The 14,466-nt window shown below is 44.6% G+C and overlaps 1 protein-coding gene across 1 annotated transcript in view; it reads left to right on the top strand.

Moving 5' to 3' along the window:
- gli3 (GLI family zinc finger 3) overlaps positions 1–14,466 on the top strand; it is a 100,657-nt gene that overhangs the window by 77,142 nt on the left and 9,049 nt on the right. The window contains exons 6-10 of the mRNA XM_020633683.3: positions 908–1,069; positions 5,343–5,544; positions 6,695–6,914; positions 8,014–8,127; positions 9,046–9,186. Of these exons, the coding sequence (XP_020489339.2) occupies positions 908–1,069; positions 5,343–5,544; positions 6,695–6,914; positions 8,014–8,127; positions 9,046–9,186 (839 nt within the window). The remainder of the gene's footprint in view (positions 1–907; positions 1,070–5,342; positions 5,545–6,694; positions 6,915–8,013; positions 8,128–9,045; positions 9,187–14,466) is intronic.

Below are 14,466 nucleotides of genomic sequence, written 5' to 3'. Positions count from 1 at the left end.
TTTTTTGAAGTGCCGACTTGGCAGACAACAAATTAAAAAAGTAATCTGCTGTAAATGATTCTAGATTTGCATCTAAAACCAAACTGTAAATTTGTGCTTTTTTTTTCCCCCTCTTTGAATATTTGCATAAGGAAGCCCACCACCAGATCTTTATTTTTAGGCTATGGTTCAAGGACTTACAAGATGAAACAGCTAACGGAATGACTTGGAAAAAAAAAGAGGCATTTAGAGAGAGAGAGAGAGAGAGAGAGAGAGAGAAAAAAAAGAAAGTGGCAGAATCGACCGCTGCATCTTTATGCATGGAGATATATCTGGAGAGATTTAGGCCTTTTGTTTGCAAACGCAGTTTAAAGGAGCAGGTTGCATATCTGCACACTGCAGCCCTGATGTGTAACAACACACAAGCAGAATCTCTGGCAAAAGATGTGTCAGCCCACATACTCTTACCACACACGCACACACACACATATAAACATATAAACACTCTCTCTAAAATGATCAAGGAACAGGGAGAAGAAGAGAAAAGGCTGTTTAAGAAATGTATTGTAAGACGATCAGTTCTGCCGTGCTCGGTGTGAATGCATCAATCAAACACTAATGCACACTCACTGTAATCTCTGAGCAAGCACTCGGTAATCCCTAGTGAGGCTCTCCACTTCAGGTGATGCTCCCCGTGCAGCTGTTTTGCTAAACTTGAGGGTGTTGCTAATGTGCTCATTACTGTTCTGCTGAGCTGATTAGCATCTGATGTAAATGAACTCAGGTTTGTGATGCAGCACAGGTGCTCGGCCTGTCGAGTTTTTCCCACTGCCTAATTCTTTTTCTTTTCTCTTCTTCAATGACTCAATCTTATACCTTTACATTTGTGCTCCACTCTGACTGAATCCTTCTTCTCCTCCTCCTCCAGCCCCTCACACGGGCCTAACCACAGCAGAGTACTACCACCAGATGGCTCTGCTCGCAGGCCACCGTAGCCCCTACGCCACCGACCTGCTCCCCTCTGTGGCGTCCACAGCCGGCGCCAGCAGTGCCAGCGCCCTGCACATGGAGTACCTGCAGGCCATGGAGAGTAAGTCCTCACTGACCTCACACCGTTCATGACACACTCCTGTGCATTCTTAGTATCTCATCAGGTTTGAGCTGGGATGGTTCATTTGGCTCTTAAATTTTACATTTACACGATCCATAACTGATCCAGGATCAGCTGAACTAAAGTGCAAGACTTACAGACCTTTGGAGTATTCTTCCAAACCAAAAAAAATGTATGTTAATTTTTGACACCAATTTGGGGGGCTCAGCTTTTCTGAAATTCAAGACGCTGATTCCAAGGAAATGTATTTCACTATATGTATCTCTGAATGTCTGACTTCTCATGAGCTGCAGCAACAAAATCACCCCTGTTTTCAATCCTGAAAAGAAAACAGCCTGTTTTTATTTGTAAGAAGAATTAGAGTCTAAAGTCACAAACAGGGGTTACAAATGTTCACACATCATTTACTTAAGAAGAAGAACAGAGTCTTTCAGCAGAAGCAAAGGCACTGATTCATCTAATTTATATGAAACTAAAGTCATCAATTATAGAAAGATTAGTGGGAAAAAAACATCTGAAATATTGGTACACAAGAACGGATACCTGAGATAATTATTACTACAGTGATGAAGCATTTATACTTTTTTTTTAGATACTTGTGCCTGTAAAAGAACACATGATCCCAATTTTTTTGTCTGGAAAAAAAAAAACAAGATTGCAACACATAGAAAACGGAAAAAGGTTTTGGCAACAGAATATATCGGGGTGAAATCTTCTTTCTGTTTTATTAAACATTTAAATGCACATCGATTATTTCAGCCACCTTTAGATAAAAAAATTCTGTAAGTATCATTCACAAGATATATTCTCAAATATTTCTATAATGATTAAAATAAATTATGTTAAGGAAATTATGTGAAAAGAAAAGTTTCAGGAAAAAGGCACTGGATGGCCTAGCGGTTGTGGCGCATTCCCAATGTACAGAGGCTGTAGTCCTCGTTGCAGCAGCCGTGGGTTTGAATCCGGGCCTCGGCCCTTTGCTGCATGTCCACTCTCTCCTCCCAGCACATCCCGTCTCTCTTCTAATGTCCTATTTATAAAATCAAAAAGGCCCCCAAAAAAATCAAATTGAACAAGTGAAAGAACGACATTTTTGATCCTCATGGAGCTCAACAGATAAAAAAAATAAACTCACCAAGTCTTTGTCTGCTGGGATTCCACAGTTAAGTGTTATGAGTGCATTCCTGCAGCAGATTATAGCATGGGTGGCCCCAGAGGGAATTGCACCTCTAAAATGCACCTTGACAATTCACCTATCTTGTTCTATTTATAGAAGAAGCTGCAGCTCCGTCGCGGCGAGGAGGGACCTGCAACTTCGACTGTGACACGATTTAAATGAGCTTTTGTCTTAATGTGTTGGGCTCAGGACTGTGTGCAGAGGACTTATGCTAATGAGTTATTTTAAAGTGTAAATAGGAAATTAAACGCACAGTGAATCTTAAAAAGGTCGCGCAGCCTCACCCCCGCTCCCTTTGATGAGAATGTATTTAGTCAGGCAGACGCCGCTTTCATGGAAATCCGGGGTGAAGTTCCCCCGATTCCTCTGAACAAACTAATTAAAACTAGCCAAACTTGTGCGGGTATCAGAAAATTAATTGCTATTAAGTGGGAATTGGAATGTCCCGCCATTCATCACCGGAGAAATCCTTTCTTCTGTGTCACTTTTTAAGATTAATAGACTGAAACAAAACAATTAGGGCCATATTTGAGAGGAGATGTGATGCTCCTCACTTTAAAAAAAAAACAAAAAAACGTCTGTGATCATTGCTGGTAATAACTCGTAGCGTTTCAACAATGTGTGTTCCAACGCCAGAGAAATTAACACTCTAAAGCTTTGTTGGATTTGAGAAAGAAAAAAAAAAAACACACATACAAAGAAGAGACTATCAAGAGGCTTGTGCTGATAATCTGGGCTACTACGTTACTGCGGCTGTTTGAGTCTTTTTCACATCAGTGTAATTAGCTTCAGTGAGAGCAGTGCTAATGACACAATGAGCCTGTCCTGCCTTTTCCTGCTTTAATGGGCTATTGTCTATGTTCGCACAGCCTAATTAGTGCCATAACTCTCTCAGATCACAACACTGAAGTCTGTGTTGGCGCTATTTATAAGTGAACTTTACATTTCTACGCTATTTATTCCACTAATCGGACGTTTTTCTCATAAATAGGCTCTCTTTAAGTAACATTTTGAACAGCAGAAATCTTTCTTTAATGTTGATAATTGATCGAATGACTGGAAAGACATTTTCTGCATGATTCACAAACAGGCAAAAAATGGAAAATATACAGAAAAAAGTGGGATTTAATGCGTCTTCAGTCATCACACTGCAGAAATGTTTGAAAAGCAAATGATTCCAAAATGCAAAAACACATATTTTGCATTTTTTTGTACATGTGATATTCAGGTGTTTTTTTTCCATAAGGGAGTTGTAGTTTTTTAAGAAAACCTTATGAGGTTTAATTCCCACAGAAAGCCAATAACTGAATCCATTCAGAATCAGTTTTTTAAAACATTTCAATGACCAAAAAGTATAAAACATATAAAGAAAATAATCCTGAGAGGAATGTCTTTAATTCAGGTCCAGATTTATTATACAATACAATACAAGTTTTCTGTTGCACAAAGAAACGATAATTCTGGGTAGTATAAAACCCCGTCGCTCTTGAAAGCGTCGCTCTCAGGTGGCCCGAGGTGTGTCAGCGAGGGTTCAACTTCACTTTTGGAGCCGGCCTTTTATATTTCTTAACGCCGTCAGTCTGTCCTGTCTGAAAGCCTCCCCGACCACGAGAATTAATGACGCGGCACGTAACCGGCCGTCCCATCCATAAATCAAGAGGAAATTAGAGGGACAGTCCTGCAACGAGCCGGGACGCTCCTCTCTCTCTGCCCCCCCTCCCCTCCAACGGTTGACCGATTTATCATTTGGGCTGTGCATTAATAAACACAACTCCCATGAGGCTTTGCAGTAGTGGGACTCTGGCCCTGGCTTCCCTCTCTGACATGCTGTGGTGGATTCAGCTTGTTTTTTTTGTTTTTTTTAAAGTGTCAGGTGTTTCAGATTTTGGATGTTGAGGTTGAACTCGTCCAAAAAGAGAATAAAAGATGTTTTTCTCCTCTCAGGTTTGTTTCGTTAGCTGAATGACACAGTGAAAAATGAAATGTGTCGAGGGGTGTAACATTCATACTACACTGTTTTTAACAAATGTGTGTGCGCTCAGGGATTTGTAGGCTTATATGTCGTCCTCCCCTCCGACACTAATGCACACAAAAAGGCATATTTTCCATACAATGACGACGTAAAGGGGGTGTTGCTCTCCATACAGCTTCATGCAGCAGAGGAAACTCAGGCCTACGTATGCCAGAACACCACTGCTGCATCCACACACACACACATTCCCATCCACACACTCTGATTACCATGTGAATGGAGCGCTCTGTAATCGTTGGATGTGTCAGACGAGAGATGGAGCATTTACGTTTCGGGAGATGGATGGATTGTGGGGGACGTAAATACGGAGGGGGGTTATCGGGGCTGCGTAAGCTGGTTTTGTTCGCCTTTTATCAAATAACTCAAAATGTTTTATTTCCAAGTCTTGAGTCACAAAGTCATTGTGTCAGTTCACGCACAAAGCACGACATCCCCTCAGCGCTTTCTTTCTTTCTCCCCTCCTTCCATCTCCCTCTGTTTTTCCCTGTCTTGTTTGTGACATCTCCATGTGAAAAGACAACAAAAGTCATGTTTTAATCTCTCCCCGTGGCTCATTGTATGCGCACAGAGAATGCATTCCGCCGATTCCGCCTTTTACCTTTTCAAACCCCCTTTTTAGTACTTCCAGTCAACACATTTGATTGCATTTGAATAACGAGTCAAATTGGACTTGATTAAATATTACCATACACCGTCAGAGCATTTCTCCAACATAAAAGGCATGTTTTCTCAGCGATGAAATGCAAGCAGTGCATCAAGTGACAGCCGAACACTCATTCAGACATGCCCTTTGTATGATGATTGACAAAAGTGTCATCTGTTGGGGTTAGATTAGGTTAGAGTTTGGATGAAGTCAAACACAAAATCACCGCTCTGTTCTCGTCTGTAACCAATGTGAAGATTTAGCAGACGCTCTTCTCCAAATCAACAGAATAAAAACTGTTTCATTTACAGTTGTACACACATTATTTAAACCTTTTTACTTTTAGTCTTTTCCACTGCCTTACTCTTTTTTTCCCTCCTCCTTCTTCTTCATCCTGCAGATTCTCGTTTCTCGAGCCCGAGGCTGCCATCGCGGCCCAGCAGGAAGCGCCCTCTGCCCATCTCGCCGCTCTCCGAGCACAGCTTCGACCTGCAGACCATGATACGAAACTCACCCAACTCCCTCGTCACCATGCTCAACAACTCCCGCTCCAGCTCCTCCACCAGCGGCTCCTACGGCCACCTCTCTGCCGGCGCCATCAGGTAACCGCATCAACCGTTTTTATTCTGTTTTTATTCATCATTTATCCCTGAATGATGTCAGTAGTTTTTCTGATATCATTGATTGGTATTTTCCCAATTTTGGTGCAAAAACCCCATAAGGAAGGCACCGTGTTATTGCCTTGTTAAAACGCTTTAAGTTGTATAAAGCGTGAGAGACGGAGAAAGTATGTGGTGAGGGAATCAGAGTATGTGTTTGTGTGTATTGTTCGTATCAAACCCCCGTGTGGGTGACCATCTCCCAGCCAGCCAGTCAGCCTGCCTCCCCGGCGGCTTGTGTCAGTCATCCTGCAGGTACACCTCACCAAACATCACATACATCACGCCCCAGGACAAACAGCGAGCGAAAAAGGGGGAAGCAAAAGAAACGAAGAGAAAGTGCGCGAGGAAAGATCCATGGCCCCACCCACAGCCATTGATCAGCGATCTGTAAGAAGAGCCTGATCAATCACGCCGCTCGCTCAGCCACTGTCCTGGTGACAGGAGCCGAATAGCCCGGGCCAACAGACTGATGAGTGATATGACAAGCGGATAGGCCCCCAAATGTGTCTCGGCCCATTGATTTCCACTCGGCTCGTAATAAGATCAGCAGACGTATGGGTCGCAGCGAGAGCGAGGCGTCAGAGCGCAGGATGAATGTGGAGCCACACAGATGTGTGTTTATCCGCTGGTTCACCTGTGGTTAACACAGACCCCAGAGGAGGGTTTTGGTGGGCTTCTGGGATTTAGAGGATAAACAAAGTTAGCTCAGGGTTGAGGGTAAATAAACGAATTAATTTAGCTTTATTTACATGGCTATGCGACACACTCCAGTCGGTTTATCATCTGTATCATTTGCCCAGTGGAAGAATGACATACTGCCTTACACAGACCGCCCGATAATTCACAGTGTGTTAACAAGCTGAACATTCATTGGCAGGGATTTGCCTGTAGTCCCATGGTTCCAGCATTACCACACCATCTCCTGTCAGATTGTCCTCAGGGAAGAAGAACTATCCAGAATAATCCATTTATTCACTGTCTTTCCCCCTTTTTGTGCCTCATTGTCATTTCAACTAATGTTGAAGTGAAGTTGTATTATTATTTCCCCCAATATGACTGGTCAACCCTTCCTTCTGTCTGCTCTCTTTAGCCCAGCATTAAGCTTCGCCTACCCACCAACGCCTGTGGCTCTGCACGTGCACCAGCAGCTCATGGGCCGCCAACCGGGCCTCGTGGGCTCTGCTTTCGGCCACAGCCCGCCCCTCATCCACCCATCACCGGCCTTTGCCACCCAGAGGCCCGTACCCGGCATCCCCCCCTCGGGGCTCAGCGCCAGCGAGCGCTCGACCCTCTCCAACGACTCTTCACAGGTGAGAGCAGCCCGCGTGTGCCGGTGCGATTCATCATCACAGGTAATAGATGGCGTCGTCGGATGCCAGCCACATCTCAGAGTAACGCAGCGAGCTAACGTGGTACAGGCAGGACCCCCCTTCCACATGCTCCTCTCCTGGGAGCTTCCTCCTACTTGTGTTGTCTCTTGTTTTTTTAAGACTGCCGAGCACGCTGCAGAACGTGCCTGCAGCAAACAACAAGGGGCTTGTTAGCATAGAATCCCACTGCTGACTCCATTAATCACTAGAGAGAGAACACGGATATAGAGAGGAAATATTGACATGGATGGATGGATCCAAAGGGGCTTTTTCTCTCCTTCCACAGTCCTTACTGTATGTGCGGGCCGACACTTGAAGTAAATATTCAATGTTTATTACACCTCCCCCCTGCTGCTTACCAATGCTTGAATTTATGCTATTGGGTATGAGGCCACACTCAAATAGCCAAAATTGTCTTTTTCTTCTCCTGAATAGAAAGAAGATTGCTTTGGGGAAACAGATGAATCTCATGTCAGCAGAAAAGTTCGAAAAAAGAGACTCTTACAATTCATAGAAAACTGAGAGTGTTGCTTAAACTCCCAAATGTCCTGTCAGTAAATCCCAAACTTGACGTGAAAGTTTTCAAGAACAAAGAACAAACTATGCAGGACTTGCTTGTAAATTGTTTTATATTTTGTGAGCTTGCGTTGCAACAAGATTTCCCCCAAGGGTGAACTTAAGGCAGGGCCAAAGTTAGGTCATACTCTGGTTCAGTTAATGGCTCATTGAATTGGTCCATGAGTTTGTTTTAATTGCTGTGATTAGAGGAGCTAATGTGATACCGTGAATTGCACTGTTTTTCATTTGTATATTTAAAGCTCTTGCCTGGGACTGAGAGCACAGAAATCATTACGGTGCAGCCAGAGTAGTTTCTTCTGTTTGATTAGGCAAATGATTGAGAGACTTATAAGCAGCACATGCATTTTTAATGCTTTTATAGAGGACTACATGTTAAATAATAAGCAAGGAATAAAATGGAATCATCTGCATATTGTCAAAAACGAAGCTGGGAATTTAGAAATATTTTCTGTGTCTTCAGACCAAACCAACAAGTGAATCTGCAGTGAGCAGCACAGGAGACCCCATGCACCACAAACGCTCCAAAATGAAACCAGAGGAAGATCTGCCGAGCCCAGGAGCAGTGAGTGTACAGGTGAGGATCACCTGCAGTTTCAGCTTTATTATATGTGTGTATGTGTTTGTTGCAGACTCCATAGAATATTCAGTAGCCGTCCACACTTCTTGCAAACACTATTTTTATATTTCCCTCTAGAATAGGAAGCCTATATAATGTCTGGTCAGGGGCCAAGACGGCTGCAACAACAGACAAGCTTACCAGCCACAGTTTGTATTTGTTTACCTGCATTTGGCTGCTCGTGGGTGTACGTTTCCCACACGGCTCTTATCAGTTCTTTTTTCTGTAGCGAAACAATTCATTGATCTTTGTGAAGCAGGGAGGAAATTGTTTTTTTATTTTGTTTGTGTGTGTGTGTGTGTGTGTGTGTGTGTGATACAAATTGTAGGTGGCTGGAAAAAAATGAAAGAGAAATATGATAAGAGTTATGTGTTTGAATCTGCAGAAGAAAAATTGGATGAATATTGGAACAGCAGCAGATGTGGTGGAAGCTCTCCTGAATGAGCCCACACCAGCTCTGTTGCTCCACTCAGCCACAAAACTGTGACAGTGAAATATGTCTGAGCTAATAGAGCAACCTACAACAGGAAAAGGGGGTTAGATTCCTCAAATACTGGCCCAGTGCTGCCGTATAACAACCCCGAAGGTACAGAGAGGGGCTTTCAGCGCTACATTTCCGCCCTCCAGACTTTTCTCCCAGGCAGCCAAACAAGGCCAGACTCACAGGGGCACCGTGGCTGAGACCTGTAACCAAATCATTTTTCACTAAGCCTTTCATGTAAACCAGCAGGGTGGTGCGAAAAAAATTAAATGTTATGACACATTTGGAGGGACAGTTCTTGACTTTTATACTTCAATATCAAGCCTTAAATAGACTATATTTATTTCCATTCATGTGTTTATTAAAGCAGAACTTTTTCCACTGATTTGACTCAGGACCATCCTGATGGGATGACCCTGGTGAAAGAGGAAGGGGACAAGGATGAGAACAAACAGGAGCCGGAGGTGGTTTACGAGACAAACTGCCATTGGGAGAACTGCTGCCGCGAGTTTGACACGCAGGAGCAGCTCGTACAAGTAAGTAGCACGGAAGCTAAAATGTTCCTTATTATTAAAAAAAACGTTGATACAAGCTACTTCAAGTCTAACTCCTGCACGGGGATTTGAATGTCCACATGGGCTTGCTCAAAGTTTTTCTCTTCTGTGGAAACTCCAAAAAAGCAGCTTAAGATATTTCAAGATCAAGATTTCCTGTAAGCTAATATAGGAGCATTTAGAACATAACTTTTCACAGTTAAGAAAGACGTAATAAAGGCTATAAATCCCCTCTGTAACGATGTCGTGGTGCTACCAATACAAGTCAGAAATGCCTCGGAGTTAGCCAAAAATGTGGTAGCCTATAGGGTAGGCTAGTCAACGCACAAATTGGTTAGCAAAATGTATTAGCTTCACACACAAAAAAAATTGGCTTTCATTAAAACAGTAGCCTACACAGCAATACTGTTATGGTTACCAATAGCAACAAAGGAGATAAACAGCATTCACAGTCTTTTAGTTCTATGCTGTGATAGTTTTTCAATGTTTCTTTCCTCAAGCTTTGTTGACCACAGCAACTTTAGCTGCCGCTGTACAAAACACAAAACCTTCTATTAGGCCTCAACTCCAGCCTGCGTGTCCCGCACAGCAGTGGCTTCCAGCACAGTGGAGTCCAGAGCTGCAGGCGTTGACTGATACTGCTGCTGGATGCCTGATTGGGTCCAGGGACGCTGGTAATGGGCTCAAAAAAAGCTGAACGGGGCTAACTGATTTGGCGGGTTAAGCCTCCCAGAGTCAGGGTGTGAGCTTTGTGTACAACACTGGTCGGTCCCTCCTCCTCCTGGCTGTTATCACAACTCTCACACAGCCCGGGAGATGGATGGCTCTCATCTTATTGCGCCAGAGGGGTCACCGTTAAGCTAAATATGAATGATATTATGGACTGTGCCCTCGTCCACTATAGGGCTACTTACACTGACGCTATTAGCTCTGCTGCTCTGTTGTGGCCCGTGAACCCATCATCCTCGGTCTGCAAACAGAGAGCACTGAAGTTGGAGAGAGTGGTGAAAATACACCAATATGATGCCCTGAACAAGGGATGCTGGAGCGTACACACACACACACACACACACACGAAACACACATCACAACACATGTGATAGAAAGATCCTCAGCTCTTCACAGCTGTCTATTTGCCGTCTTGACATTGCAATCCTCTGCCGCGGTGGTAACCCCTATCTATAATTGATATCCTCAGCGCGGAATGGGCTGCCTCCAGTGTTTGAAGGGCTCGGCTCAAAGGTTGAGGATCTTGACAACTTCTTGCCCCTGTTTCAGGAGGTGAGATGAGTAAAGGTGGTGCAGGAGGAGGAGGGGGGGGGGGGGGGGGGGGGGCTGAGCAAAAGCTCGCTCACATTCTCCCCCTACTGTAGTCGCACCAGGTGGCCATCAGAGCAACGAAACAATGTCCTCTCATACCTCTTCAACCTTGCCGAGCTGCACTTATTATCAGATCGCCAGCAAAATCCTTATTAGCTTCTCATTTTTTCCATCATGGAATTGTTTTTTTTTTTTTTCCCCCCCTCGCATTGGACTTTCTGATATTGCATTTTATTTCTCATTTTCTATGCACATTGCAGATATGCAGAGAGATGCCAATAAAAGTCCTCGCCTACAGAGTCCCTGCCCTCTAATTCAGAAGCGCGGACGAGAAAATGCTCTTATCTCTCCGCACCCCCACCCCCCCCCTCAGTAATAGGATAAGTACAGTATTTGGACCACAGTGGCTCTCCTCGCACACTGGGAGGGGTTTGGGGATGGTGTGTGTGTGTGTGGGGGGGGGGGGGGGGGTCCATACAACCAAACAATGGAGCGTCCCTTCCCCCTGTACTTGTCTTTCGAAATAGCTTTGGGGGGGAAAAACATGATAAGAGAAAAAAACACCAGTTTCTCCTTGTTCGGTTAACCACCAGCCTTTGAATAAAGTTTATACAAAGATTTATACAAGTCTTAAAAACCTGAGTGCCGGTTTGACGATCTACGTCATTAAGTCGGTGTTTATTTGAAGTATTAAAAGTAGCAGTGGCACTGATCTGAACACGTCTTTCCCTTTGTGGTTGGCCTAATTTTAGAATTAAGCCTTCACACCACCCTCATCGCGTTCCACCTTGTTCAAAAGCGCTCCTGCCGCGCTCTTCATGCATATTTCTACACCCTCCAACGTGCTCTCACCATGACGTGCCACAGCGTTCCTTTATCATCTGCGCTTAAGCGCTCTCGGTGCCGCCGATAAGATAAACATCAGATCTACGCAATTTAGCTCACTTATCTGGCCTACCCAGTCAGCAGAAGCGAGGCGGGTGTCAATTTTTCTTTGCTGTATTTATTTCATTTGTTACATTTCAACTCCCTGTACCTCTCCATCTCGCCCTCTCACAGCACAGCTCCACATTCTTTTGCTTCCCCCATTTTTGGGCATAAACCTCTCCCTCACTCATTTTCTCTTTCATTTTCTCCCCCTCCCCTCTTTCCCCTCGGAGCGAGTACTTTTAAAGATAAGGCCTGGTGGCTTCTTTAATGTCTCTCTTGAAGTGGTCCTTTTTTTTTTTTTTTTTCCTCTGGTTGTGTCGCCAGAGATGCCAACCCCACACTCCAATAATTCCCTAATATGGTCTTACTCAACAATCTTTTATTTTCTCAGGGATCTAATGCTGAGACTTCACTTCACAGTAATCTACAAGAGAGGGATGCATTTTTAGTGCCCTGGTATGATGAAAAAAATGTATGTAAGCAATATTTCCCAGTATTAAAGACTTTGAAGAGAAGCTGTGGAGTTGAGGGAGAACAAAAAATAGTGTGAAATGAAGTCGTGTAATTTATTGTTTTTAAGCTTTATTAAACAAATCACTTTACTGTTTTGATTTAAAGCTCCTCACTTCTGGTTAGTGTCGCTTTTGGCGCCCCCTGTGGACATCTTGTCCCTTTAATAATCCATTCCTGTACATGCTTAGGTAGTGTTTTTTGCTGTGGAAAATGTAAATGAAGGCTGTTTCTTCAGCCTGCTGTAAAAAGTCTCCTCTGACATCTACCCCGGCAGCAGAGCTTACAGGCTTTAAAAATCACAATCTAGAAATGCTCAGTGTTGTCGCTGATGGAATCGTTTGCTTTCATAAGTCGTACAAAGGCATCACTGTTGATTTCAGCCGGTTTCATAACCACACAAAAACTCCTCACAGGAGCTTTAAAGTGTTTTTATCTTGGAAGACATTTCTGTTCTCGTGTGAACGTAACCTTTAACTGTTGAGCTGTTAGCCTTGTAAGAGACAGATTTCTCTCTCTTTTAGACTTATATATGAAGGCAGTCTGATTGGGGTTGGTGGTCTGTTTGTGTGTGTTCTCACAGCTCATCAGGCCTGTCCCACCCACCACAGTCTACCATCCTGTTCCAGGTCATCTACATAGGTGGCGCTGTGATGGGGGGGAGCTGGCTCTCCCCGTGTGCAGCCTTGTTGAGGCGGCTGCTGTGCGCCTCCCTGGTGTTAAAGCGAGATAAACGCGGGCGCAGTCTGAAGGCAGCCCCCCTCTCTCGCTGCCGGCAACGGCTTTTAATTGGTAAAATGCAGATTTTTTTTGATCAGGAGAAGGATTAGGCTCCTTATCTGTCAAGAGTATCTTACTCTAAGATGAAAAGACTGCGCTGAATTACACATGCCAATTCTAGCTCCCTGCCCCCTGCTCGCTTACTCACTCACTCTCCTCCTCCCTCCTTTCCTCGCTCACTCAATTTTTCCCTCTTTAACTTCCTCCCTCCTCCCTTACCTCCCTTCTTTTGCCTTTTTTTTTTTCATGCTCCTCCCCCCCCCCCCTCTTTACACAAAGCACTTCAGCAACTGACATCACAAAAGAGCATATGATTTATTAGGCGATGTTTGATAAAGCTAAACGGTGTTGCGGGTCCCACAGCTTAGTGAAATTGCCTTGTAAACAGGCCCTCTTTTCATGCACACTTGCATTCTAATGCGTGAGGACTACGTCCCAGAGAGGGTTTGATAAGGAGACATGGAGATGGATACTGAAGTGGGCAAATGCTCGTAAATTGCCAGAAAGAAAATGTGGGATTCTGTGTGTTATAGTAATGTGTGTAGAGATGTGTGGGTTCCAGAATTTGCATAGAAGGAGGGCTTTTTTTATTATTTTAAACCTAAATGTAAAACTGTGTGTTTTTCTGCAAATTAGGTTTATGGAGGTTTTAGCAATGCAACCATGCAGCAGGGGCCTGAACCAAAGTGTGTGTGTGTCTGTGTGTGTGTGTGTGTGTGTGTGTGTGTGTGTGTGTGTGTGTGTGCTTGCACCTCTCATACGTCACAGACGGCCCACAGTGTCCCCCGTGTCCGCGTCCCCAATGCTCCCTGTCGTGCGACTCTCCTCTAAATCCATCTTGGTGGCGTTTTTACAGTTGTTGGCCGATAAGCTGGCAGGGGGAAGATGAATAACCTGCCGCTCCGCTGCTATCAGCACCTGTTTGTCGATTTGGCCGGCCAACAGGGCCTGTCTGCTCAGCATGGAGATTATTGATTCAATAAGAATTGCCATTAGATCATGCCATTAGGCTCCTCGTCGGCCCCTCACCCCGTGCTGTCTGTCCCCCTCTTTGTCAGCTCGGAGGCTCATGCATCACACCCGTCAACAGCCTCCTTCATTTGTACAAACAGGGTGTGAGTGTGTATCCGTGTGTGTGTGTGTGTGTGTGTGTGTGCACGCGCTCGTGTTGTGCCAGCCACACCGCGTGATCCAGCACCGCAGCGTGCTCCCATCGCTCTCGGCCCCGGGGATATTGAACGCTGCTCACAACAGACCGATTGCTTGCCACAGGGATTCCCTCACAGAGAGGAAGAAAAAGAGAAGACGAGTCAGGTTCTTCTGAGGCTCTGACCGAGGTCGGCTGGAGATCAATCTTGGGGGGGGAACTTAACTAACGTCTGTGGTCATCCAGTCCCCAATCATTTTCTGTGGAATTAGTCTTGTTTTGTCACTTTGAAATTAAAAAATGTCAAGTGAGAATAATGGAGGCCCTTTGCAGATATATTAGTGTCAATTGTACTTTTTCCTTTTGCTGTTGTTCCCTGCTCTTACTACACTGACTCATTTTTCCAATACTCCTCCTTTGCTATGACTATAGAGGGTGTGAGTCAGTCGGAAGTGACTTGGGGTCAATAAGTCTTGGAAGAAAGATTGAAAATAGAGCAGTTCCTCGTGGATGCCATGGTCACGGTTCATGGTTCTATGGGGGTCACGATCTGGCCGGCAGGCAGGGCACAAGGA

The sequence above is a fragment of the Labrus bergylta genome, chromosome 20 (assembly GCF_963930695.1).
Source record: "Labrus bergylta chromosome 20, fLabBer1.1, whole genome shotgun sequence".
Taxonomy (NCBI): Eukaryota; Metazoa; Chordata; class Actinopteri; order Labriformes; family Labridae; genus Labrus; species Labrus bergylta.
This window is presented reverse-complemented; position numbering and strand designations above follow the sequence as displayed.